The 27,821-nt window shown below is 35.6% G+C and overlaps 3 protein-coding genes across 3 annotated transcripts; all 3 read right to left on the reverse strand.

The window, feature by feature from the left end:
- Window positions 1–221: 221 nt before the first annotated feature.
- LOC120120262 lies at window positions 222–15,359 on the reverse strand. Its single transcript, XM_039139936.1, has 16 exons — window positions 14,577–15,359; window positions 14,102–14,467; window positions 13,634–13,792; window positions 12,851–13,251; window positions 12,347–12,674; window positions 12,193–12,265; window positions 11,979–12,031; window positions 11,793–11,900; window positions 9,919–11,708; window positions 9,691–9,796; window positions 9,105–9,285; window positions 2,698–2,765; window positions 2,473–2,588; window positions 1,468–2,343; window positions 668–758; window positions 222–566 (listed from the first exon to the last, which is right to left on the reverse strand). Exons 1-16 carry the CDS (start codon window positions 15,280–15,282, stop codon window positions 550–552), a joined length of 5,439 nt encoding a protein of 1,812 aa, XP_038995867.1. The 5' UTR covers window positions 15,283–15,359; the 3' UTR covers window positions 222–549.
- Window positions 15,281–17,794, reverse strand: LOC120120263. The gene is made up of 3 exons (XM_039139937.1): window positions 17,369–17,794; window positions 17,143–17,242; window positions 15,281–16,251 (listed from the first exon to the last, which is right to left on the reverse strand). The coding sequence occupies exon 3, from the start codon at window positions 16,239–16,241 to the stop codon at window positions 15,366–15,368; it is 876 nt and encodes a 291-aa protein (XP_038995868.1). The 5' UTR covers window positions 16,242–16,251; window positions 17,143–17,242; window positions 17,369–17,794; the 3' UTR covers window positions 15,281–15,365.
- A 2,807-nt stretch (window positions 17,795–20,601) lies between these two features.
- Window positions 20,602–27,615, reverse strand: LOC120120255. Its single transcript, XM_039139931.1, has 11 exons — window positions 27,200–27,615; window positions 26,496–26,571; window positions 26,212–26,322; window positions 25,680–25,796; window positions 22,785–23,132; window positions 22,275–22,597; window positions 22,026–22,125; window positions 21,886–21,945; window positions 21,542–21,628; window positions 21,313–21,453; window positions 20,602–21,145 (listed from the first exon to the last, which is right to left on the reverse strand). The coding sequence occupies exons 1-11, from the start codon at window positions 27,322–27,324 to the stop codon at window positions 20,816–20,818; spliced, it is 1,818 nt and encodes a 605-aa protein (XP_038995862.1). The 5' UTR covers window positions 27,325–27,615; the 3' UTR covers window positions 20,602–20,815.
- Window positions 27,616–27,821: the final 206 nt, after the last annotated feature.

Genomic DNA, 27,821 nt, shown 5'->3' on the forward strand with positions numbered 1-27,821 from the left:
GGATAATAAATCCAACTCCTGTTTTTGAATAATTAATTAGATCACTTAATTCACGTGCTCTATGCTCGGGATTCAGGGGAACCTTTTTTCCATGATTTGCACATAAATGAATCTTACACACGTACCCGTTCTTGGATAAACAACACAGAAGAATAATGGCTTGAATTCTGATATTTATTTTGAATCCTTTTGGAGCAACACAAAACTAGAAGAAACCCCAATTGCAGAACCAAGATGCCTGGATAATAAGCATATGAGCAGTTAGATGCAACAAATATACATGGGTCGATATTGCTTTGCAATGCTGCTCTGCGAATACCAAGCCTAACTACTTGGACGTTCCATATACAAAAGCTAGATGAGCATGGCCTAGAGAGATCAAATTCTAATATTCCTAAATAAAACTAATTACAACAAAAAAGCCAAAGAAGCAATTTTCATTCCTAGCTTTCTCCTCTATCATCTGATAATTTACACAAGCTACACTTCTGTACGTTGGTTCCCCAATAATCTCTGAATTTCTTCGAGACTGGATTCATTTAGCTGCTCTCAACCTTGGTTATTTCCTGTTGTTTTCCAGACACTTATCATTACATGTATCATTGTATATTTGAAAACAAAGGATACTAAAAGGACGGTAATATTGATTCAGAAATTTAACTTTCACCTCTGGTACTTCTGCTTTGACTTTTGTGACTCATGTCATACAAAACAGGAATCTTCGAGATGGTCAATGAGCTTTGAATCCCTTCCAAAAGCTGTGAGCAACAAGAAAGATACATAACCTTATAAGTACGAGCTTTTGAAATAAATGCATGAAAATACATGTGCTCAGCGATGATAACAGGTTTCCTTCTTTCTGATTACATTCTCTTCATCATTGAACCGAGACAAGTAGTAGATAGAATATAAAGTGGAGAAGATAAACAAAGAATTCCTAGGGTCAAGTGAATATGGAGAGCCCATGATACCCTAGCAGTATAAGGTAAAACCCAGTAACAAATTTATATTTTTGACGCATATCTGTCTAACCAAACATGACATGTCAAATGTAAGGTCCCAAAAAATATGTCAAATGTACTCGATGTTGATTTCTCTACATTCCAATATTGGTAGGTAGAATAAGAATTCAACACCTTCGCCAACTGTCAATTTCATATCCCTATTCCCCTACAAGGGAAATGTTGTTTCTATATTCCAAGCAAACTTCTACTTCCCAACTTGTTCCCCGTTGAGTCTGAAACGAGGAATCTTACGCAAAATGTCGCCCATTTGCAAGCAAAGAATTTGCATTTCACAAAGGTTCAGATGGGCACACGATTTACAAGTAAAGAAAATTTCAATTCATTTTCCACAAAAAGAGCAGTATTATTAGCATATGAATTTGATTTCAAAATCTAGAAAATTTGATACTGCAGTATAGTGAACATAACTTATGAGATAAATGATCATATCTTTTTAACTTACTCTTGGCGTTGGCTGAATCCTGCGATTAGATCTACGAGGTTCAGCAACATCAGAGCTTGTTTTTGGTGAATCACCATTGAAGACTTCTTCCTCGATTTTTGCCAACTTCCCAGCAGCTGGTGCAAGTTTCCCTTTATTAATCCTTTCAGATTTAGCATTTGATGCAGAAGCTCTCTTGGGGGGCGCATCTTGTGAGATGGCCATAGAAGAAAATAAGACGGGCCCCTCTGCTGCCCCATCAGAAGATGGAAATGATCTAAGCTCCATCATGTTTGGCTTTCCCGATACATTCTCATGGCTTATAGAATCCTCCAATTTCGAAACATCTGAGGCCACAGCACTATCATGTTCAGAAACCATAGTGCTTGATAAGTCATCCTTCTGAGGAATACTTCTACTAGAAACACTAAGCAGTTTTCCGGGCTTGAGCATCTTGGGCTTGGATACAGCCATTTGTTTTTCCTTTGATTCAATTTTATTTTTAGTTCCGTGGGGTTCAGATCCTCGACGCATTAAATATTTGGTAAGCTTATCTGAATCATTAGTTTCATGAGTCTTGCTACTCTTATCGGCAACATAATGTTTGCTTACTTCCATATACTTTTGCTTCTTTCCAGGCTTAGGAACCCCAAAAACCACTCCTGATGCTTTCTTCTTCAAACCAGTACATATCATTCTGAGTGAATCAGGCTTACCCTCATCTCTGGTGCTTTTACCAATATTAAATATTTCTTCACTTGCAGATAAATCCAGCAATCTCGTGTCAACAGGTTGCCCAGATTCCTTAATGTCAACATTTTTTGAAAGCTTATCTTTCCCTTTGGCCTCAACAGTAGGAATGCTGAACTTTTTCCGTTTTTCCTGTTGGGTATCACCCTGAAGAACAGATCAATGACTTAGCACCAAGAAGCAATTTATGTATATGAGAGAAACATCAAGAAGTATAAGCAATTTAAGTATATGAGAGAAACATCAAGTATAAGCTAACATATCAGTATATATCACCTCATGGGAAGACTCATTATTATCAAGAGATCTGGAACATTCAACCCAACTTCCTTTCTTCCACATCAGAGAAGGACGAAGAAGCCATGCTTTGACAACAGATGCTTCTCCTTGAGCTGCAATAAAAAAAGTTTTATTATTCTTAGAGTACAAGTTATATAGACCTTACTACTGAGCAGATTACAATCAAGAACGTTAATAAATGTTGTATTTGGTCATGCATACCAGGAAAATAGATGGTAAATGAAGTTTCATCTTTCTTGCTCTTCTCAGTGACAACTCCCTCCCACCAGCTGAAAGACAAATAAACGAACATAATTTCAAACATCAGCTCATTCCTTGATAATTAAAATTGAAACTTTATACAATTGAAACTCTCCCTTCTCTCTTAACACAAGGAGGAAGTACATGATGGATGGGAAATACATGGCATTTGATTCACCAAGGTGGTTCAAAGCTATAAAAAAATCCAGGGCGTAAAAGCGCAGCCTTGCATAAATCAGCTTATCAAAACATGGGAAGATTTGAAAAAGACAAATCATAGAGTTCCACAAAAGATCATTATGGATATCCTGAAGGATGGATTGTTATTAACATTGTCGAGAATATCTAAATTAAATATTAGATAGGATCAGTTTTAATTAGATAGAATCAGTTTTTATTCTATTAGTTATTAGAAAGGATCATTTTTAATTAAATAGAATCAGTTTTTTATTCTATTAATTATTAGATAAGATCATTTTTAATTAGATAGAATCATTTTTTATTCTGTTGTTAATTTTATGCATCTTTTTATGTAAAGTTGTTACATTGTAAACTCTATTTAAGTCAGTCATATTCAACAGAAATAAACACGATTTATTCGGAACAAGTTTTTCCGTCTTTATGGTATCAGAGCCAAAATGGCCAAACCCTACGATGATACCTCTGGTATCGACTCTATGAGTTCTACTCGCTCACCTTCAATCACCCTAAACACTGAATCCTTCCAAAACATATCCATCACTTCTCACAAGTTGAATGGAAATAATTTCTTACAGTGGTCACAATCTGTGAAACTGTTTATTCGTGGCCGTGAAAAATTCGGCTATCTCTTATGTACCACTACGAAACTTGCCGAAGAAGATGAAGAATCTGAAAGATGGGAGGCAAAAAACTCAATGATTATGTCTTGGCTCATAAATTCCATGGATCCGAGTATAGGGAGAACTTATCTCTTCCTACCTACTGCTCATGACATTTGGAATGCTGTGAACGAGACCTATTCTGATCTCGGGAACGCATGACAATGGTTTGAACTAAAAACTCGGTTATGGAGGCTAAAACAAGGAGAAAAAAATGATTCTATCTAATTAAAACTGATCTATCTAATATTTAATTTAGATATTCTCGACACCCCCCTCAAGCTGGAGAATAGATATCGATCATTCCCAGCTTAGACAGAAATCCTTCGAACATCGTAGTAAACAGTCCCTTGGTGAGAACATCGGCGAGCTGCTCTGATGATGGAACAAACGATATGCAGATATCGCCATTTTCCAGTGGTATCAGAGCTGGTGGGGAAACTGATTTATTTGGCTCATACGAGACAAGATATTGCATTTGTTGTGAGCTTGGTTAGTCAGTTTATGCATTGTCCCTCAGAAAAACACTCCAAGGTTGTTTACAGGATTCTTCATTACTTGAAAGGGAATCCTGGTAAAGGAATCATGTTTTCGAAGAATGGAAGTCGAAGAGTGGAGATCTTCACTGATGCTGATTGGGGCGGAAGTTCTACAGACAGAATTTCTACTACCGGTTATTGCTCCTTTGTCTAGGGCAACTTAGTTACTTGGAGGAGCAAGAAGCAACCAGTTGTCTCTAGAAGCAGTGCGGAGGCCGAGTTCAGAGCCATGGCGCAAGGAGTATGTGAGTTGTCATGGCTTAGGAGGATCTTGGAGGAGCTGAAAGTTGAAGGAGATAAACCGATGAAGTTGTATTGCGACAACAAATCGGCAATCAATATTGCTCAGAATCCTGTACAGCATGACAGGACCAAACATGTCGAAATAGATCGACATTTCATCAAGGAGAGGCTGGAAAATGGCGATATCTGCATACCGTTTGTTCCATCATCAGAGCAGCTTGCCGATGTTCTCACCAAGGGACTGTTTACTACGATGTTCGAAGGATTTCTGTCCAAGCTGGAATGATCGATATCTATTCTCCAGCTTGAGGGGGGGTGTCGAGAATATCTAAATTAAATATTAGATAGGATCAGTTTTAATTAGATAGAATCAGTTTTTATTCTATTAGTTATTAGATAGGATCATTTTTAATTAGATAGAATCAGTTTTTTATTCTATTAGTTATTAGATAGGATCATTTTTAATTAGATAGAATCATTTTTTATTTTGTTGCTAATTTTATGCATCTTTTTATGTAAAGTTGTTACATTGTAAACTCTATTTAAGTCAGCCATATTCAGCAGAAATAAACACGATTTATTCGGAACAAGTCTACTGTCACTCAATACTACACTGAACTCAAGACCTTGTGGCAAGAGGTTGACATGTTCAGCGACTACGAATGGAGTTGTGCTAAGGACAAGGCTCTATTCCAGAAGATGGTGGAAAAAGAACGCGTCTTCGAATTCCTTGTCGGCCTTAACAAGGAATTGGATGAAGTCAGAGGGCGCATTCTTGGTCGTGAACCACTACCAAGCACAAGAGAAGTCTTTTCCGAAGTCAGACGAGAGGAGAGCCGGCGGACAGTCATGCTTGGAGTCCACTCACCAAATCCCACCGAGTCTTCTGCCTTGTTCTTGGGTCAGCCACCACGTCGCAACGATCGTCGGAACGACAGAGATCGACCAATCTGCGAGCACTGCAACAAGCCGAGACACACTAAAGCCAAGTGTTGGAAGCTACACGGGAAGCCAGCCGAGAATTTTTCAGCCAATCGAAATTCTCGTAATGCAAAGGGATTCCATGCCTTATCTGAAGATGCTTCTGAAGAGCCAAAACCTGCCTCAAAACAGTCTGCCTTCAGCAAAGAACAGCTAGAGCAATTGTATCAACTAATGAGTTCTCATTCCATATCCAACACTCCTAACCCATCATCTTATATTGTCTCTTCATCATTAGCCCATAAAGGTACATATCCTACAGCTTTCATAGCCGGTTCTAAATCAAACCCTTGGATCATAGATTCAGGGGCAACAGATCAAATGACCGGTAATTTCTCCATATTCTCATCTTATTTTCCTTTATCCGGTAATCTGAAGGTAAAAATTGTTGATGGCTCCCTAACCTCTATAGCTGGAAAAGGCTCTATCATTATTTCTCCATCTCTCACATTACTAAATGTCCTACATGTCCCAAAGCTCTCTTGCAATCTCATCTCTGTTAATCGTATTATTCATGATTGCAAATGCATTGCTACAATAACATTTGCTGGATTTGAATTTCAAGACCCTTGTTCGGGGAAGATGATTGACAATGCTAAGGAGGTTGATGGACTCTATCACTTGGTCACAGACAATCCTTCAGATAAACAAGTTCAGAAACCGAGATGCTTTACTACCTTGTCTTGTGAGAATGAAATAATGTTGTGGCATTATAGGTTAGGCCATCCTAGTTTTAATTACTTGAAATATTTGTTTCCAAATCTTTTCAAAAAAAGGACGGTTTTTCTTTTCGGTGTGAAGCTTGTGAATTGGCAAAACATCATAGATCTGTTTATCCATCTTTAAAGTATATGCCATCAAAACCTTTTTCTCTTGTGCATAGTGATATTTGGGGCCCTTCACGAGTAAAAACAGCCTCAGGATCTAGATGGTTCATAACATTCATTGATGATCACACTAGAGTCACGTGAATTTATTTACTAAAAAAAATCCAAGGCAGCAAGTGTTTTCAAAAATTTTCACTCACTGATCAATACTCAGTTTCAAGCAAATATTCAAGTTCTTAGAACCGATAATGGTCGAGAATATTTTAATGCAATCTTAGGTGATTTTTTGAAACAAAAAGGAATTATTCATCACAGTTCTTGCGTTGATACTCCCCAACAAAATGGAGTTGCTGAAAGAAAAAATAGGCATTTATTAGAGGTGACTAGGGCTTTACTGTTTGCTATGAATGTTCCTAATCGTTTTTGGAATGAAGCACTCTTAACAGCGTCTTATTTGATAAATTGAATGCCTAAAAGAGTTCTTAATTATACTACTCTTTGCAAGCTCTAAAGAATATGTTTCCTAAAAATAGATCTTTCATTGATTTAACACCAAAAATTTTTGGTTGCATTGCTTTTGTTCATATACACGGCCAAAATAGAGGAAAACTCGATCCCCGAGCACATAAATGCATATTTCTAGGTTTTTCACCAACACAAAAAAGGGTATAAATGCTTTGATCCTAAATCTGGGAAGTATTATGTGAGTATGGATGTCACGTTTTTTGAAAAACCTTTTTTTGACAAAAACTCTCTTCCGGGGGAGAATGGCTCTGAAATGAGTTTTTGGGAACAAACATCCTTGCCAAAATCGATTGTAAATAGCTCAGTGGAACCAATTCATATTTCCGTAACTAATCCTAGGATTTCACAACTATAAATTCACAACCTCGTGAGACTCAGGTAGAAACCAACTTGGAACCACCTACTGAACTTCGTGTTTATTCTAGACGGATGACTCGACCAAGTAATGTTCCACCGGCCCCCAAGGTATGCCAACCATCGGACTCGACTATGGTCCAAGGTACGACTTCTCTTTCTCCTATTTCTTCTCCAAATTTAGAGCCTTCTACAGAATTCTTTGAACCCATAGCCTTGCGCAAAGGTATTAGATCATGTACCACAAAACATCCAATATCCAATTTCTTATCTTATAATAAACTCTCTCCAGATTTCAAAGTTTTTTCCACCAGGATTATGGATGATGCACTACCTAAGTCGATACATGAAGCTCTAGAAGTTCCGAGATGGAGAGAGGCAGTTTTTGAGGAGTTAAAGGCCCTGAAGAAGAATGACACGTGGGATCTAACTCCTTTACCTGAGGGGAAACGATCTGTAGGCAGCAAGTGGGTGTTCACCATAAAATACCATGCAGATGGCTCGGTCGAGAGATACAAGGCAAGACTCGTAGCACGAGGCTTCACTCAGACATACGGCCTTGACTACGAGGAGACCTTCGCACCTGTGGCCAAACTAAACACCGTACGTGTCCTACTCTCACTAGCCGCCAATCTGGATTGGACTCTCAGACAGTTTGATGTAAAGAATGAGTTCCTAAACAGTGAGCTAGAGGAAGAGGTGTTTATGGAAGTTCCTCCAGGCTTTGATGAATTGAAGAAGGATGGCAGGGTCTGCAAGCTAAAGAAATCCATTTATGGATTGAAACAATCTCCGAGAGCCTGGTTCGAGAGATTCACGAGAGCTGTGAAACAACATGGTTACACTCAGGCCCAGTCTGATCATACTATGTTCTACAAACACAATAATGGTAAAATTGCTATTTTAATTGTGTATGTAGATGACATTGTTATGACAGGAGATGACACAGTAGAGTTGGAGTCGTTGAAGAACTTCTTATCCAACCAGTTTGAAGTCAAGGATCTAGGACAACTCAAATATTTCCTTGGAATGGAGGTGGCTAGATCCTCAAAAGGTATAATTATCTCGCAAAGGAAATATGTCCTCGATATCTTGAAAGAGACCGGATTACTCGGATGTAAACCAGTGGCGACTCCTATTGATCCGAATAAAAAACTGATTCTATCTAATTAAAACTGATCTATCTAATATTTAATTTAGATATTCTCGACAAACATGATATTTAGCAAAAGATTTTTATGGATTTACATTAGGCCGGATTGTTGTTGATATTCAAAACCACTTTTGTCCATAGTCAAGCACAATCTATTTGATGGTTTCCACAAAATTTTACACAGTTAACAATATGCAAATGACAAACATGTAAACTTGTATGACTTATCTAACACTGTTTATGAAAAAAAAAATCACATCCCTTTCACCGTGATTTATAGTACAGCTAGTGACATTTTAAATTATGCATATGGATTCATCAAACACTATTTGCTTTGGGCAATATGACAAATTACTCATGTTGCTAGTTCGGCTAGGAACAATAGACGAATTATCCTACACTCTACTTCGTCATACGATTTTATAAGTTCAAATTCTATGGCTAGCACCAGTACCATGCATAAGCTGTGGATTTACTACTTGTACTCTAATTTGGTAAATTGTAGTACCGGTACTTTACAGAATTTGAATCTCAACTCAAATAATACAAAGGCAATGTAACTAAATTACATGACTTAGAATTATCAAATTGGAGAACAGGAACAAAATTTACAACATATAGTATAGGGACTAATGGTAGAATTCAATTTAACAGATTTCATAGCTATTGTCTGGATCAAGACCGAACTTCCAAAATCTGAAAAGTACAAGGACAAAATGACCAAATTAAAGCATAGGAACTAATTCCACAACTTATGCATAGTAAAAGTACTAATCATAGAATTTAACCAATTTTATAGCGTCCCCATAACCTTCAACAGTACCTTTTCTGTTTGATGGATTGCAAGAAATAGATAAAAGATATAGAAAAAAAATTGTATGCATACCTATTTTGCATCCATGCATCAACCCTATCTCCAACAAACCAATTATAATCCCCCATGGCTCCCCTGCGTCTCTTCCTTGTTCCTTCAAATGACATGGCTGTAATAGGATGAGCACAGCGTATCCTGGGTGCCCTATCACCTTCAACTTCAAGTTCCACCCATTCCTTTAGCCTATCACCATCTGTAAGATAAGCAGCCAGAACAGATTTATTAAGAAACTATTATACACCCTCACTCTGATGCATTTTTTTTTATAAGAGTTATAGGCCTCATTAAAAAACCCCTTCATGATTAATTGAGCTTGTACAGAAGCTCCTTAATCAACGGAAGGAGGAAAAGAGTGCCTCACTCTGATGCATTTAAACATATTTTAAATCACCCCACAACAGAAGCATGCATCATACAAGAAAACTTAAGATTCAGCCTAGAGATAATCATGCAATAATCCCCAAAGAAGAAGTCATACACATCAACAAGGAATTACATAAAAATTAAGGACAGTGATCCCGACAGATCTGATTTAATAGTTATCAAGTACTCGGTTGATTCAACCAAAACATAAGTTACGGTCGTTATGATTGCTCACCCTCTTGTCGAAGTTCATTGTAACACACAAAACCTTTGCCATCTTTCAAGTTCAGTATATCTGCCAGGAACCATGCTGCTCTCTGCCCATCTCCATCTCTCAATACCTGGATAAATGAACGCAAATCTTTTCAAACTCAGTACTATATCGACAAATTTCCATCAATTACAAGTATATTTCAACTAAAGATAACAAATCTCAAGTTATATTTAAATAGAAGTCACAAACCTCAACCTGCGAGGATTCCCTTATATTATTGTCTTTTGAAGTTTCCCCTTCCCCTGATTTTTCATGGGCAGACTGAGTGGCCATCAAAGGTGATCCAAACCCAATCTGAGATTCAGAAGCAACTCCTTCAGTTTTGGCGACATCTGAAGCTTTGCGTCCCTTTTGTCCTTTTTTATCCTTTTCACTAGTTGCAACACGAGTCAAACTGCCATCTGTCAACCTAGAATGATCTTCCATAGATTCTCTGGCCATCTCTCTAAGAGTATGTGACTTTCCATGGTTATCACTCTGCTTTTCCCTCTTGTCCGCGGTAACTTCTTTTAGATGTCCAACAGATGAATCAGGAGCTTCCACACTACTAACTATGTTTATGTGTTCTCTATTAGCACCATCTGGCTCAGGAGAAGCTTGGGGTACTTTCCAGTATGCCTCTGGACCTGCTTCTACCAATTCAGTCAACGAGAAAGTTTCATCCATAGCAACAATCTTTCCAGCTTGTGACACAGCTTCAGCTGCCAGCTCAGCAGCTTTAACAATGGCATCCATGTTTTCAGCCTGCTTAGAGGCAGCTGAAGCTGCTTCTAACCTCCTTCTAGAAGCTTCCCTAGCAACAACGACGACAGAATTTGAATTAGTAGTAGCATCCTCACCCCTTAAGATGGATGCAGGAGTAGCCTTGCTCAGCTTCTTCACACTATCAGAGATTGAACTACTGGGAATGGAATTTCTGTAGCCATTTGAAGCCAATGCTTCATCAGCCATCAATTTTGCTTGTAAGGCAGCATTTGAGGCAACATTGGCAGCTGCAGCTGCAGCCTTTGCAACAGCAGCACCTGCTGCTATTGCAACAGCTGCAGAAGTCAATTTAGTTTCAACATCTGGAGCCAACCCTGAATTTTTGTGCTTTTCCAAAAGATTCCATATTTCTTTACTGTGACTAAGAGCAACAGCAGCAAGAGAAGCAGCATCCTCTGCATGCTTCTGAGCATTCTCATGCTTACTAAGAGTCTCTTCAGACAGACTATCCCTCTGATCCGGTTCTTGGTCACCCTTTTTGAGATTATTAGCAGAGACAGATATAACAAATTTATCAGTGGAGGACTTGGATATATTGGTAGCAGGAATGCCAATGGCATCAGGTGTAGAGGCATGGTTAACTACAACAGTAGCAAACAAGGACTCTGATTGAAAATGAGGTATACTCTGCCCAGGCTTCTCAGAAACTGTAGACTTTTTCCGTTTTTTAGGCTTTGAATCAGCAGAATGCTGACCAGGTGTTAATGCTGTCTTTTTTGTGTTAAGCAGGGGGGTCCCTGCAAAAACATTTGCAGGACTTCCACTCTGGACCACAGGAACTGCAGAAACCTGTTTCACACTAGAAGGTTGAGGCACAGATGCTTTTACAGGATTCAAATTAACTGCTTCAGTGATGGGGCACAAAGGATAACTAGCATTGCCATCAAATGCAGAAGTTAGTGGAGTACAGGGGGCATGAAAAGGAGATTGTGACATCCAAGAAGAATTGTGTCCAATAAAATTTCTTGTAGGTGGAGGATGTAATGGAGAAATTGCCAGCTGATAATCCATAACTGCACCTTTTGGAAGGCCAGTTGGTTGACGGGCATCACTGGAAGGTGTACGAATACTCCATAGTGGTGATGAAAGGGGTATCATTGGGTTTACACTTGACATTGTTGGAGTACCCTTGCCGGTAGACCGACTAGCGGGTGAGGATGTGACCTTACTCTGAAGTGTATTTTGTTTGATTGGTTGATCAGAAGTTTTAGCACCTGAGCATCTCAATCAAGGCACAAAATTAATAGACAACAGAATAAGAAGAAACTCTTTAGATAACTTTAGACCAGGAAAGATACCTATATTAGACTGCAATGGAGTTTCAAGTCTAACAAGAAGCGATTTTTGACCATGTACCCTCTCTATACCTGCTCGCCAGGCATTCTCCCAAATGATTCTTCCACCATCTGCATACAACCCAAAATAGTGATTATATCTGTATAAAAGATCCCAGGGATAACATATATAGAGATAAGAAACCTAACCAAGACCTCCAAATGCCAATATCATATACGCCTCATCAGGTACTGTTCCTTGTCTGCAGCAACATTGTTCAAAACAATGAGATAAATGTTCTCAAATGATCAAAAGTAGTAAATGAAAATGCAATACCAAAGACAATAAGGTTTGACAATGATACCAAAGCACATGCACAAAAATCCATTACAAACTAAGACAAATGAAAGTTACAAGTCTTACATCAAAGCTCCATACACAAAAATCTGAGCACATAACTGAACTTGCTGCAAATCTGTGAAAGGCTGATGAAAAACTGCATATGAAGAAGCTAATGTGTTCAAGTCTGGCAGACTATATACTGAAGTAGAAAGAACACCAAATTGTTTTATATTACCGCCTTCTATGTGTCCATAATGCTGAATCTCGTTGGATTGCACAAGCTGACCAGTTCCAGCTGAACTGGGTGACACACTGCTTGTCCTATCACTTCTTTCTGATTGTCTTGCAGGAGTTGTTTCTTTTGCAGTATTTCTCTTCCTAGCAGCTTCCTTTCCAGCACTCTTACCACCCGCTTGTCTTGGTTTACGCTCAGAAGTCCCTTTGGATCCACCATGCACATTCTCCCTTTTAGTTACCTGAGGATTTGCACGACTCGTCTCTTGAGCAGCCATAGGCCTAGTTATGCTTAAGCCAGAGGTTGATGGAGCTCCTTCCATGGCCTTCTTGTATCAAGACAGAGTGAGAAAGTAAGTGAGAGAGGGGTAGAATATAACCAGAATGAAACAATAAAAATTAGACTCATACTTCTTAAAAATCTTGACGCGATGCAGGGCATTATTAGAGCACAAAAAGGCCTTCTTAACATAACCATATGCATCACTTTGGGAAAAAATATTACCAGGGATATTTTTTCATGTTGCATGGCTGGAAAAGGTTTCCAATTCTTCTCAGCTTCTAGTTCAGACATAGCTAACAATGGGCATGACTCAAAGGTGAAGCTTTTCTCTCTTGGAGCTGCATCATTTCCTTTTGTATCCTGAGAAATTGGCTGCTCTTTGTTTGCTTCCCCATTAGTGATGCCGGATGCTACAGGACTCCGATCTTTGGATACTCTCACACCTTCATTTTCAGTTTTACTTTGTGATTGCTCAGATGTTCTAATGACAACCGGAGAGCCACAGGAAGGATTGTCAAGATCAGCACTGCTACTTCCATTTTCCATCATGTGAAACTTAGTTTGAGGAGATTCAGATGACGACACAGAAGCAAAGGAAGTATTAAAAGTCTTTGCAGGATCAACTGCAACATCAAAATAAAGAGAACAGTAACATGAAAATTAGGGCAGGAAAAGGGGGGAAAACTGATGAATGATCTCAAATGAAAAACAGAATCATCAAAGAGGCTAAGCATGCAAAAACAATAAAAATATAAGTTATCCTTGAAGGCTTGAACATGAAAAAACTTCACAATGCAGAAAATAAGAACATAGAAAGATCCATCTCAAGAACCTAAGGTGTGAAGGGATGGATAGTAAAAAGGAATAAAACAAACATTTTCCCAACCAAAAAAAGGCAGAACCTAAGGGGGAAACCCAGGAAAACAGTAAAGGGGGGACTCCACCATGAAAGGCATAAAATATTAAATTGTAATTACTTCAAGAAAAACTGATAAAGAAACTTACCATCAACATGATGCACAGCAACATGACCACTGACCTCTTCAGAAACCAATTTGGAATTACTATCTTTAGGGTGATTTTGGACAGTGCCATGGGAGGTTTCCATTGAAGTTGAAGGCACTGAATTCATCAACGTCTTGTTCAGTTGAGTTGATACATCACCTAACAGAAATTTTTTGTTCGCTGAAATTAACCTTATGGAGTTTCTGAAATTATAAATGCTAGGTAATATGCTTTAAAAGAAAAGTGCCACCAGCGCATAACACCAATTATCATCACATGAATAAAATATTTCAGAAACAATGAGCCAAGGAAACAGCACCGTAATAATAAGGAAAACAGTGAAACAGAATTAAACAAATACGCCTGCTATGGAAAACTCTATAAGAAATAGCTAACAATAGTTTTATTATATCCAAGTTTTAGTTGAGATGATAACTAGTTAAGCAGTAAACCAAAATGATGAGTCACCTGCAGTATCTGTAGAAACCTTTTCAGGGATAACTTGAGCTTCATCACCATCAGTCTTCCTCGCTGTTGAATCAGAGACAATAAATGGTGAGTGCATATCCTTTCCAACATCCAGTGTGACACCGCAAATTGTACGATCTCCACTTTCTCCCTCAACGGTAGTGGTATCCTCCATTAACAATGATTGAACAACTTTCTTGTATGGGAACTGTTCACCAGTCTTACAAGAAGCACCTTCTTCGGTGGTTGTTCCAGAGGCCTTTATGACCGAGAAGCTTACTTCTGAAGATGACATCGGAACCTCTTTCTGATCCAAAAAATTACTGGCCAGTATACCCTTGCTGGAAGGCAAAAGAACACACTCCACTGTACCAAGGAACACTAAGTTAGCACATGATACAGGATGGGTAAACAAAAGCATAAAGAAGGAAAGAAAAGCAAAATTAATATATGTAATGCTTCAGAATATACATACCCAGCATACTGCTGACAGCAACATCAGGTTGTAGGTTTGAAACTAACTCATTTACCTTGCCACCTGCACCGAATGATGACAAATCAACTCCCTTTGTTACAAGTTGGGACCCATCATCACAACAACCTGCATTACTACCATCAGAAGGCAAATTGGTTTTCTGCTTTGCAGAAGCTGAAACACTCTCCTCACATTTATGATCATCACTATGCCCGGCGATGATGTATTTTTCACATTCTCTCGTGGCTTCAGCTACCAAGGTAACATGAGAGCCTTTATCATCCTTAGAAACTTTACCATCTTCCACCGACAACAAAGATTTCTCAGACTTGCTGCTCAAGATTTTTTTATCTGGGTGGCAATCACTTTCTAACAAGTCCTCCTCAATAGCACCAGATGCTACCTTCACCAATAAATTCACCTTAGACTCAGGACCCGTACAAATTACAGTATCAATATTGCTAACCTCATTTTCATGCAACTTGAGGGTATTATCAATACCTGGCATTGATGATGTGTCATTTAACTTTCCTTCTGACAAGACAATGTCTGCAGACTTGCTAGTCTGCAGAGGCATTTCTACACCCACGCCCTCGCTGCATTCTTCCACCACATGGAGGTCAGAACTCCTTTTCAATATCTTATCAGAAGGCTCATCCATGTTAGTTGTTCTGTTTCCGATAGCATGTTTTTCCCTATATTGCATGTCCAAAGCTGAATATACCCCGACATGAGAGGTAACACTTGTATCATCAATTAAGTTCCTACCACTAATGTGATGTTCAGGACTTAAACTACATTTTCTCTCTCTAAACTGTCCACTTTTTTATCAATATCATTTTTCAAATGAGTGGAATCTTGATCATCTATCAAAACACTACTCGTACATGTGCTTTGCACAGAAGGGATTACAGTATCAACTTCTGACCCATAAGCAAATTTATCTTCCTGTCCCTGATTATCCAAAGACCGATCAACCGAAGCTTCCGCTCGGTTTTCGTTAATAACAGTTTGTTTACCATTTTTAGACTCATCTGTCTCAGTCACAGGTATGCCAGAATTTCTGTTATTTGGATCTTCTAATGCCTCGTGAACAGATGGCTCTCTCTCATGGGTTTGAGAAGCATCTTCAACCAACTGATGGTCTCCTATACATTTTCCGGAAATCTCACCTGTCTGTATAGCAGGTTGTATGTCACCCTCTACTTTAGAGAGGTCACTATCTTTTTTATTCAAACTCGGGTCCATCTGCTTTATTATGCAACGGAGTTCATCACAGGCGTCTGAATCCTTACTAATAGTTTGAGCAAGTGTAGTTTTGTCCTGCCCTAAGGATTTTAATAGCATTTCAACTGATTCTGAGGATGCTGCCTCAGACCAGACATTGCTGTGCCTAGAAACCAAACAAGGTTCTGCTGCACTTGAACTAAATGCAATCCCAGTACTCCCACGTGAAAATTCGTCAATCCACTGATTATCTTCACCACTTTCAATGTTGAGAAAAACCTCAGTTTCAACTAAACTATCAAATCTTAAATGCCCACGAAGATTGTCATCAAAATCAAATCTAGGGAGATCATATGGACGCAAAACAGGAGGAAATTTATCATTTCCTTCACCAGCTAAGTGAAGATTTTGGTTTTGGAAATCATCATCATAATCCATGAGTGTATCCCTGCAACAGAAAAAGTTTTGACGAAAACAAACAGTTGAATCAAATAAAGTGATCAGGCTTCTCGAGTCTAAAGAGTATTCTGTCATAGAATGAATTGCATAAGAAAGCTTGAACTTTACAACCTTTCTACAAACAGAACAATCCACAATACCCATCTAACTACTTCTAGCAGAGTTGAATAATAATGTATAGTTCAAAGAAGAATAAGGAAGGGAAAAGAAGTTAAAATGTTCACATTGCATAGCCCGACCTCATCTCTTAGAGTTAATATGCCACTCACTTGATATTCAAAAGCAGAAATGGTGGTAATGAGTTCTTTTCACTAATTTATACTTCCTGTACATAATTGTTCATGTCTCCAACAAAAGGAAGTCAACATTACATTATCAGGTTAACACATATAGTTAAACCAAAACATGGCAAGTGAAAAGCCACTGTGGAGTTTTCAAACCTACTACAGTGTACAAATAAATAATCTCGAGAATTTTCGACAGCATTTATTTTTCTTCCTGAACTATCACTTGGTTGCACTTAAATATTAATACAAGTATACGTCCATTAACTAATTTCAAACAAAGATCTAGCTCAACCCATTAATTGGTCAACTACAAATTCAGCTAAACAGAGCCTCCGGCTCAATCACATTAACTATTAGAAAAATATTACTAAAGAATAGAAATGGAAAAGGAATTGACTGAGCAAACTTGAAAACTTAATAAAAGAATTCCCTTCCAAAATATTTACGCACAGAATCACAAAAATAAACAACAATATACCTCACCACTTCAAGAAGATAGATAACTGTTTCCAAGTTCTCTAATTAAACAATAAAAACGAAAAGCCTAAATAGAATTTGTTCATCAAAAACAAAGTAGGAATGAGAACAGTTACCGGAGCAAGTAAGTATAGAGAAGCTACGTCCCTCCATTCGGTTGCAAAATCCCTGGCCGCTTGGTCTCAACTCTCAAGTCCTCCCTAATCGTACGGTCATCTACATCAGCACAAAACTCCAGTTCAACACAATACCACTTTAACCACCCCATAAAAACAAGAACAGCAGCAACAAGAAGGAGCCAGAGTAAACAAATAGAAGAATTAACTAATAACTGAGACTTACCGGAATTTGAATTGTCTAGCTGGTTGAGTTAGGGTTCAGTTGAATTCAAGTAAAAAAGAAGTCATGAAAGAAATAGAAAGAGGGGGGATTTTTCCGATGTGTAATAAGGAGAGACCTTTCGTGTCATGGCTGAGGCGAGAAAGAAAAGGACAATTAGGGTGAAGCGAGGGTTACGGATTTGTAAAATAGGAATAGGAGAAGAAGAGAATCGGGGAAAAAGGAAAATTAGGAAAGGTAAGAGAAATGGCAGACTTTTGACGTCGGAGAAGGATATGGGTCTAGTATACTCAACCCAAGTAAAAGAGATCCATGAGGAACAATAGGGAAAGCAGGCCTTGTTTGACACACCCCGAACCAGACGACACCAATGATTTAATAGTGCAGAGCAGCTTGTTAAAGCATCTTTCTCCCGAAGTCGATACAAGTGCAACCGAATGAATCTGGGATGTTGTACTAAGTGTCAAAAGAATATGACAGCCGTATAAACACAATTGGTTAATACTCTGCAATTAGAATATATATAGCAAAACAGTTGTAACTAGCATAATTATGAAATGAATTCAATGTAATTTTATTGTCTTCTTCTTCAATTTCCTCCTCTACATTTTAATCTTTTCTGTTCTACTTCTTTTACGTGTAATTGTACAACTTGATCATGACATTTCGATTCTTTTTTCATTATGAGAAAAATTATTAAAAAAATTAAACGAAACGAGTGGTGCTTTTGAAAAAGGAACAAAAAGATATAAGATTCAATCAACACGAAAAAGTAGGTAGGTAAATTAATTCAACGTTGAACGAATATTCATAAATCGTGTGATGGGAAGTTCGTTTATGTTCGTTTAGAACACAAACAAGATTTTACGTTCGTTTAATTAAATGAACGAACATAAACAAAGGGCTTGTTCGTTCATGAACGTTCGATTATATGTTCGTTTATATTCGTTCATTTATGTTCAAACAAAGGACAAGTTGAATATGTTACGAAGATAATTGAAGTTGTTTGGATTTCAAGAAGATTGTTTTGTTGGACAAATTAACTTTAAGACTTTATTATGTTCATATAGCTTATTTATGATTTATGTATGTTTTTTTCGTATTCGAACAAATTAACTCTAAAGTTTTAGTTTATATTAATGAATTTTTAGTTGTTATTCTTGTTGTTTACTTTTTTTTTACATTCATTTGTTGTATTCAAATAAATTTGTTTTTTGTGTTTGTGTTGTTCGTTTATGTTTGTTTATTGTGTTCGTTTATGTTCGTTTATGTTAGTTCGTTTGTGTTCGTTTATGTTCATTTATTATTTAAATGAACGGCCATGAACAAGTTATATTCCTTAATGAACGAACATGAACAAAAAAAATTGTTCGTTTATGTTCGCGTTCGTTTATGTTCGTTTATTTATTAAATGAACGAACATGAACATACATCCGTTCGTGTACGTTCGGTTCGTTTACAGGACTACGAAAAAGAATGTATTTAAAAAGTTATCATTAATTTAATGTAATTATTAAATATAAAGTGCACTACTGATTAAAATTATAAAATAATTTTATAAAATAGTCATCATTTTATTAATTACATTAAAAATATGATATATTAAATTAATAGATAATATCTCATTTCATATTTTAATTATAATTAAAATTTTATTTTAATAATTTTCAAAATAAACTAATCTTTTAATATTTAAAAAAAACTTTTAAAAAAGATATATAAAAAATCATAACTTATATATATAATTACAAATTTATTTTTAAAAAAACCATAAAATTTTAAATATATTTTTAAATTAAAATAACTTTTTAAATCATTAATATTTTGAAATCTTATAAAATAGTTATTAAGCTTTTAATTTAATTATGAAATAGTCATCATATGTTTTTTATAATCACTGGTATCTGATCTATTGATAGATTAATCCGGATAGGGTACTGCAGAGGCGATGACGACCCTCCCAACTTAAATTTCTCCATTCTAAAACGTCAAAATTCGAACCTCTGATCTTACTTAAGGGATCTAATGTCGTATCACACTAAACCAACTTATTGTTGGTAAATGATCATCATATTATTAGTTACATTTAAAAATAATATAAAATATTAAATTAATAAGTATTTTATTTTATAATTATAATTACAACTTTAAATAATAATTTTTTAAAAATATTTTTAAAAAATTATATAAAAATCATAATTTATATATAAAATTACAATATTATTTTTTTTCTAAAATCATAAAATTTTAAATATATTTTTACCGATAGTCTTACCGGACAGCAGTGGCGGATCCATAAATTTATAAATGGGGGTCTAAAAATTTATTTTTTTTTCTTAAAATTAATAGGGGTGAAATTTTTTTTATTTTTTCTATTTTTCTTTAACATATTATATTAAATTTCACTTTTTTCCCCAAATAATGGAGATGCATTTGACCCCTAGGGGCTTAGTGCATCCGCCCCTACCGGACAGGGTGATTAATAAAATAATATTTATATATGTATAACTATTCAAACCTAAAATCTCTAAAAAAAAATAAATACTCTTTTTGATATACTATTTTTAACGACTAAAACCGTTTCTATTTTCATATGTTATGTCTCTTCATAACAATGGAGGCGGAGGCACTTTCAAGGTGGTAAGGCAATTGTTCCCAATTATGACGGTCTAATTTTATTGCAAGTAATAAATAGTTTTAAAATTATTATAACTAAATTTTACTTTCTCAAAACTTTTGAATTTAATTATCTAGCATTGTGTCAGTTTTAAAATTAATAGGATTAGGCTTTGACTTCTATTTTTCTTGGTTTAATTATATTTTAAGATTTTTCAATTTGAAATTAGTGAAAGTAAATGCTAATTCTTTTAATTTTATTGTTTTTCAAAATCATGTTCAATTCAAAATTAAACAACTTGTCCCTCACAATTAAATCTTGACGCCTTCCTAAAAACAGATCTAGGAATTTGTACAGTGTTTCTTGTAGCAGCAACAGTAATGATGAACTTATAGATTAAGGCTAATACAAAACCACTAATGATAATATGGCCATTTTCATTGGGCCATATCAGCGCCTGATGAGAACTTAAGGAGCTGACTCCAGAACTTAAAAGTAAAGATGATTACAGTACTGTCAATAAGTATATAACAAAGAAGTTTACAATCTAACTTCACATTCTACATCGAAATTCAAGGCTTGTCACCATCCCAGAGCCAATATTGTATCACACTCATAAGCTAAACTTGGCAGGTTCTGCAATGGTGTTAACTCCAGATAAAGCAGAATATATGTTAACTGATCTAAAGATTAGAATGTACAATGATTTTTACATGGAATGACATGTGAAGACAAGATGATTGACGCCTCCCTCGCACCCGTCGTTCAAAAATTACATTTCATCGCTCACGAGATACCGGCGACAACCATAATTAATTCGTCTAGAGTCAAACTCATACCCACCATGGTTTCTCCATCAAGTCTTTCGAGAAAATGTACCTGAATCTTGAACTATAAGGCAACCAGTCAATGACCTGCGATGGTTTCTTCTTGGATTTACCGTCCACACAATTCTGTATTGAATTGTGGAGCTTTTTGTCTACGTTTTCGAGAACCCAGTTCACGAGATCATTGGAGCCAATGGAGGCTTCTTTTGCGAACCTTTCAACAACTCTGGGTAGAAATACTTTCTTTGACTTCTTAACAACTACATTTGCTTGAAGAAATTCTCTTGTTGCAGCTTCTAACTCTTCTTTAACATTTGATGCTGTGTAAACTTTTAGCTACGAAGTGTATGATGAGAAGAGAACAGATTAATTTGAATAATATCACTTTGAAATACTTATTTATATATCAAGATGGTATGTTATGGAGATGAAAATAACTAGACAAGTTTGAGAATCATGAACAATCATACTGCAATACAATGTAAGAGAGAAGCAGAACTTACCACAGGATCAGAAAATGCTCCAGTACAGAGAGCAAAGCAGGCAAGTGGTTGGGAATATGAAAGACCAAATTTTGAACTGATAATTTGCCTTTCTTCACCAGATTTTTTCCTTAAAGCTGTGAAGAGGATGCTCTCTAGCCACTGGTAAAAATAGATAACAACATATTTGCAAGATTATGAAAAATCAACTTATCTCTGTATATCTACTTTTAGATGCCGAAAGTTATACCCGTCCAGTTCGAGGTGTACGGAAGCAAAATACCGACTGCTCTATGGCATTTGCACTAATGACATGACCGCCGATGTTGTATGAAGCCTGCACTATACAGAAACACCAATCAATTTTATCAGATTATAACCCGATTAAACCGTAGTGAAAGAATGTCGAAGATGCATCCACTCCCCCAACCTATATGCACATGCATCTTGTTAACGGCAGTTGTTTGGAGAAATCAATATAAAGCATCTTCCAGGAATTACCAGAAATCAGTATCACTAGAAACAAAATGTGGCCAATGAAAAATTGCTACGATTTCCTAAATTGTATTTGATTTAGATAAAGTAAAGGACTACCTTGTGAAACAAGGCTAACCGTCTCAAAGAACCTTGGGGAATTCCATATGCTAAATATGCCTGCACGATGAAAATTTGAGAGTTTATTATGGTAAAAAGAAAGAGATAATCAAGGAGCTGGTAAATAAATTTAAGCTTACATGCATAACAAGGGCATTGCACACATTGATCCAGAATGCAATTTGGGCATCATATTCCATCTGACTCACTGTCACTTTTTCTAGTTGTTCCACTAGAGCTCTGAAATTGACAAGTTAATGCACAAGAAATAAAGATAGCAGAAGTTTGACTTTGCTTAGGGAAGAGTTTCCAACAAGATTTATGCTGCAACGTGTACCTTAATTTCCTTAAAATACAGTATTTATATAAACTCCATATAATTAACCAACCTGTAGTTACTGATGGCATAAGATGCTCGAGAAAATTGGTTCCGATCAGTTGAAATCCAAGATATTTCAACATTGGACTTGCAAGAGAAATCCTGGTCCTCTCCAACGCAACCTTTGGGAAGTACAACCTTGGTTGATGACCTTGACAATAAAGGTGACAGATTTTTCTCAGAGTTTGAAGATGTTGCACTATGAAGTCCGCAATATACTGCTGCCATACATCTGACCATCTCCTCCGACAGCTTGCTTGGACATTGGTGCAGATGATCTTTCAGAGTCCGCAGCGCGGAGGTTTTTTCAATACCTTGAACCTTTTCATGAGCCTGGAAAGTGCAAGGAATAAGAAAGTCCGGACAATAAGCATGAATGACATTATATGACAGATAAGCAATATGATGCACACATTATATAAAATCCCTTGATATGTCAGAGTGAGATTTAAAATGAACAAAACAAGAATTAACGACAAACAGTTGTAAAAATGTAAAGAAAATGATTACCCTTTTTTACCTTAACTAGGTATGAAGATGTCTTGTCCAATAGAATGTCACATTTTCCACAAAACTGTGAAACATCAATACTTTTAGAGAGTCTTTTCCCAGAGTCATGTGTGGAAACTAGAGCTTGCCAAGGTCTCAGAGGGAACTTTTTTGAAGAACAAAATGCACTTGAAATAATACTTGGATGTTTCCTTGATGTATTCTTCATATGGGCAGGAGAAGCCTTGCCTGAGCTCTGCTCAGAAGGTTGCCGACTAACACAATTGTCAAAAATATTCCTGTAGAGGGAGAGTACTTGTTGCTCACGATTTGCAACCTCTTCCTCAAGTAACTCAATCTCCGTAATCAATTCCTTTGTCTGAAATTAACTAGTTGTCAAGTTATTTTCAAGCAGAGTGCCATTAACATAACTCACATATGGATATTATATACATTAGCAGAACAATGGTTTCCAGCAGAATATGAGAAGACTAAGGTGGCGTTTGGTTCGTTGGAATGTTTATGATGGAATTGGAATTTGTGAATGAATTGAATCCAATTTCATATTCTATTTGGTTGGCAGGAAATGGAATTAGAATTCAATTCCATATTCTGTTCCATATTCTGTTTAGTTCGCAGACATGTCAGATGAATTTGATTTCAGTAATGTTAAATGACAGAATTGTCCTTCTTGTTTTTTTGCTGTGGGTGTATTTATTTGCCGTAATTGGAATTACGGAATTGGTTTTCCCCGAATTCCCGTGTTTGTTTCACGTAATTCATTTTTCGGAAAATGTTTTCCGTGTTTGTTTCACGTAATTCATTTTCCGGAAAATGTTTTCCTGTGTTTATTTCACGTAATTGGTTTTTCGAAATGTAATTCATTTTCCTAGTAACAAAATTTCCTTTGTGTAATTCATTTTCCGTAAGTCATTTTCCGAACTTTTCACTTCAAAGAAAAAATATTCAAAATAATTTTATTTTATGAATTTAATATTAACAAAATATTTTAATATCATTTTCATCAAAATATTATTTATTTATTTATTTATTATATTTATAATAATATAATATTATATTTTTAATATTATATAAAATAATCAATTATATTATAATAATATAATATAAGATATTATATTTTTATTTTAATAATATATAATATTTTTTTATATATTTAATAATGAATAATATTATTTATATATTTAAATAATATTTTAATAAAGATATTTAAAATATACTAATTAATATTTTTAAAATATAATATAACAATATTACTTTAATAAATAATTAATATAATTTATAATATTTTATTTCACAAAAATTATTATTTTTATTATTAAAATTATAAAAATAATATTTAATAATAAATAAATTATTTTAATATTTTAAAATAATAATATTAAGTTTTATGATAAATAATATTATTTATTATATTTAAGATTTGTAATAAATAATTTTTAAAATACTCTTCAACTAGTGAAAAAAATGTTTAAATAACATCTTCCGAATATCATAAAACGTTTTCAAGATGTTTTTCAGAAAAATGTAATTCATTTTACGGAAAACATTTTCCGGAAAACGTTTTCCAGAAACGTAATTCATTTTCCAGAATTCAAATTCCAGTAATTCATTTTCCAGTTTCAGTAATTCAAATTTCAGTAATTCATTTTCCGGAAAATCAATTACAACCAAACAAACAGACCCTTTGTTTTAGTTTGTTTTACAACTTACATATAGTAATATATTATAAAAAATTAAAAAAATATTAAATTTTCATTTTGTTGATTGATTATTCATTTCAATAAATTATAAAAATCATGCTAATAAACATCATAAGTTAAAATCATCGCAATCAAAATATGTTAATAAGTTACCAAAAGATAGAGCAATATTTCGATACATTCCAATCGGAGTATGTTAATTAGTTACCAAAAGCTATTTTTATTCAATATATGAATTAGAAACCCGACACGACACAAAATAATAAAAAATTATTTTTATTCAATAAAAACATTGACTTAATTGAAAATATATATATATATATATATAGAGGGGTATTATTGTAATTATTCCTAAATATATAAGGTAAAATTATATATTTTTTTCGGGTCGGTCCGATTTTTTTTCACCCTAAACTCAAACCCGACCCGAATATCACACTTAAAAAAACCCAACCCGACTCGACCAGAATATCACACTTAAAAAACCTGACCCGAACAAAATAAAGTTTCACCCGACCCGACCCGAATATATGAATTAGAAATCCGACCTGACCTGACCCGAAATAATAAAAAATTATTTTTATTCAATAAAAACAGTGACTTAATTGAAAAAAATATATAGAGAGGGGTATTATTGTAATTATTTCTAAATATATAAGGTAAAATTATATATATTTTCGGGTCTGGTATTTTTTACCCTAAACCCGAACTCGACCCGACCCGACCCGAAATAATAAAAAAATATTTTTATTCAATATATGAATAAGTTACCAAAAGATTGATAAGTGTAGTATGGTCAAATTTCAATTCCCTCCAACAAGGGAATTGAATTCCATTCATTCTTGGATGGAATTCACTTTCCCTCATTTGATGGAAAGTTGAAGCCATGAGGGATTCCAATTCCTTTGGAAAACTTGAACCAAACATGGGAAAGTGGTGGAATTGGATTCCAATTCCCCTCAATTCCAAGGGATTCCATCCAACCAAACGCCACCTAAGTATTTTTTATTGATTTATCTTTTCTCTGATACATTACAAAATATGTGTGCCTTATTGGTAGCTGTCTTTGTCTACAAAGCATACATGTTTACATTGCAAGTCAAACAATGAGGGAGTTTCTTGTTTGATTAAATAAATATTGGAGGGAAACCATCATAATATTTGCCGAGAATCGGTTTTCATCAACAACTCAGAAATAATGTCACCTGTGTAGCATAATGCCTGTGCCCTGGAGACAAAGTGCTTGAAGCCCGTCCCATTGCTCTCTCGAGCATAAGTCGCATGGTTTTTTCTTGTTGCAAACGTAATTGCAGCAGTTCTATCTGAAAATGGGAAAATCATGGTGATGCTATTGTTGAAATTTATGCAGCATAGAGATATATTATACAGCTTTTGAGCAATAAGAAGCCATTGATCCATTGTTTAGGTGCACCTGTCAAGTCTCTCATAGAATACATATAGGGTCATTATGCATTTATTGTCCAACTGAAGTAGAATTAAGGATTTCAAAACCTATGCCTTTCAGACATTCAATCAAACCCTTGAGGATTTTCAGATGGCTTTCTTAGATATATGCATCTAGCACCATAGTTGTTTACTGTATTTGCTGTATGTCATTGATAATCATTTCATTTCAGTGGTTCAGTCATCTTCAGTCATCTTTACATTAAATGTAAATGTCCCTATCTTTACAGAACTAACATTTATCAAAGAAAAACATTTAATTTCAAGGCTTACATCTTTCTCCAAAGAGGCTCGCCGGTTCAACGGTGTATTCTTGTTGCTATAAGCGGAGCTGTAATGAAGAGGACTTCGAGTCCTACAAGCTCTTGTTGATAACGGAGATGCCTCCATCTTTCACATTTGAAAAACAATAAAAGGGTAAATCACAAACGGAGTATTCATAATTCTCATTCAACGCTGCAAAACATGGCTATATATATGTAATTGTAAGCATTGGAAAAGCTGAAAGCCAAAATGATAACTGAGATGGCGACATTGTTTAGAAAATGTATCCTCACATGTAGTTCATTCTGCCCTTTCTTCATACGATGCAAAACTCCGTCTCTTGAAACATCGATATTTCTGTCCGACGCGCTGAAAGAAAAACAAGAATAGTTATTGGAACAGTCCGAATAAGAATTAACAGATTCTGACAATTACAACCAGCTCACAGACCTCATTCATTATTCATCACCTATGGCTGGAGTTCATCAAACTAACACTATATAACTTGTGACTTACAAGAATTACTACTTGTGAAAGCACTCATTATCCATCACTTCACAATCAGAGCAAGCAGAATATATGAAGCTAGCAGCTAAACCAATACAGATTCGAGTCAGAAATATAAAGGTGGCAAAACCTTGAGGGACCTGTGGGTATCAAAAGATTTCAAATTATGCATTCAGGGGCCCCGGATCTGACATAAACTCGATTAAGCCTTAAGCCTAATCCTAAGCCTAAGCCAGGACCATTGACCTATATTGCACCGTAGTCAAACTTCCAAGATCCAAAATCTTTCACTTGCAATTCAAGTAAAGGCAATGCCAGAGAAAATTGAAAAAAATTAAGCAAACACCAGTTAAATACAAAGAAAAATAAACCCTCAAAACTCCAGACAAATTGACATGGTTAAAGAACTCCTATAAACTTGATTCTCTGTTGATTATTAGCCAACAAGTTGACAAAACAACGTAAGAAACTAGTAATATGTGAAGGTCACCTCTTAGAACGCCTATGTTGAGCCTGAATATGTGGGTTCGGTGACCAAGAAGAATCTTCAGTCTCTTTCTTTCTTCCTCCTGCTGTTGCAGCTCCTTCTTCCTGATCTAAATAGAAACCACCCATTTCTTGTATGTCTGCAACTATATACACTATTTAAACTTTCACATTCTTAACTCTACAGCATAAAATAATGATTTACTATTATTTGTTAAAAGACATTCAAACGTGACAAGGAAAAAATATACACCCGACAAAGATTATATGATGAATTTGTAATAAAGTGGTCAAACTCAAGAATTATAGCTCACCAGAATGGGGTTATGTAAATGGAGGTAATTGAATTCAAAGAAAACATAAATGTTGAAATCCAAGAATGTGAAGTAAATAAGGCAAAAACTTTCCCTCCCCGATGGGACCAGGTAGTTGCATGCTTTAGATGATCACCTTCAGAGTTGTTGAGTGCATTCAATGTGAGGAGTTATTTCACCTTGTCTTTTTTCCCTGTCTTGGAATTTCGAGTATGATAAATTTTGCAAATTAGTGTCGCTTCTAAAGCATGTCGCTACTCTACTCTCCAAGTCTCCATTAATCTCCCACTGACTGACTTTATCTTTACTCGC

This window comes from Hibiscus syriacus, unplaced genomic scaffold, assembly GCF_006381635.1.
Source record: "Hibiscus syriacus cultivar Baekdansim isolate YM2019G1 unplaced genomic scaffold, ASM638163v2 tig00110336_pilon, whole genome shotgun sequence".
NCBI classification, from domain to species: domain Eukaryota; kingdom Viridiplantae; phylum Streptophyta; class Magnoliopsida; order Malvales; family Malvaceae; genus Hibiscus; species Hibiscus syriacus.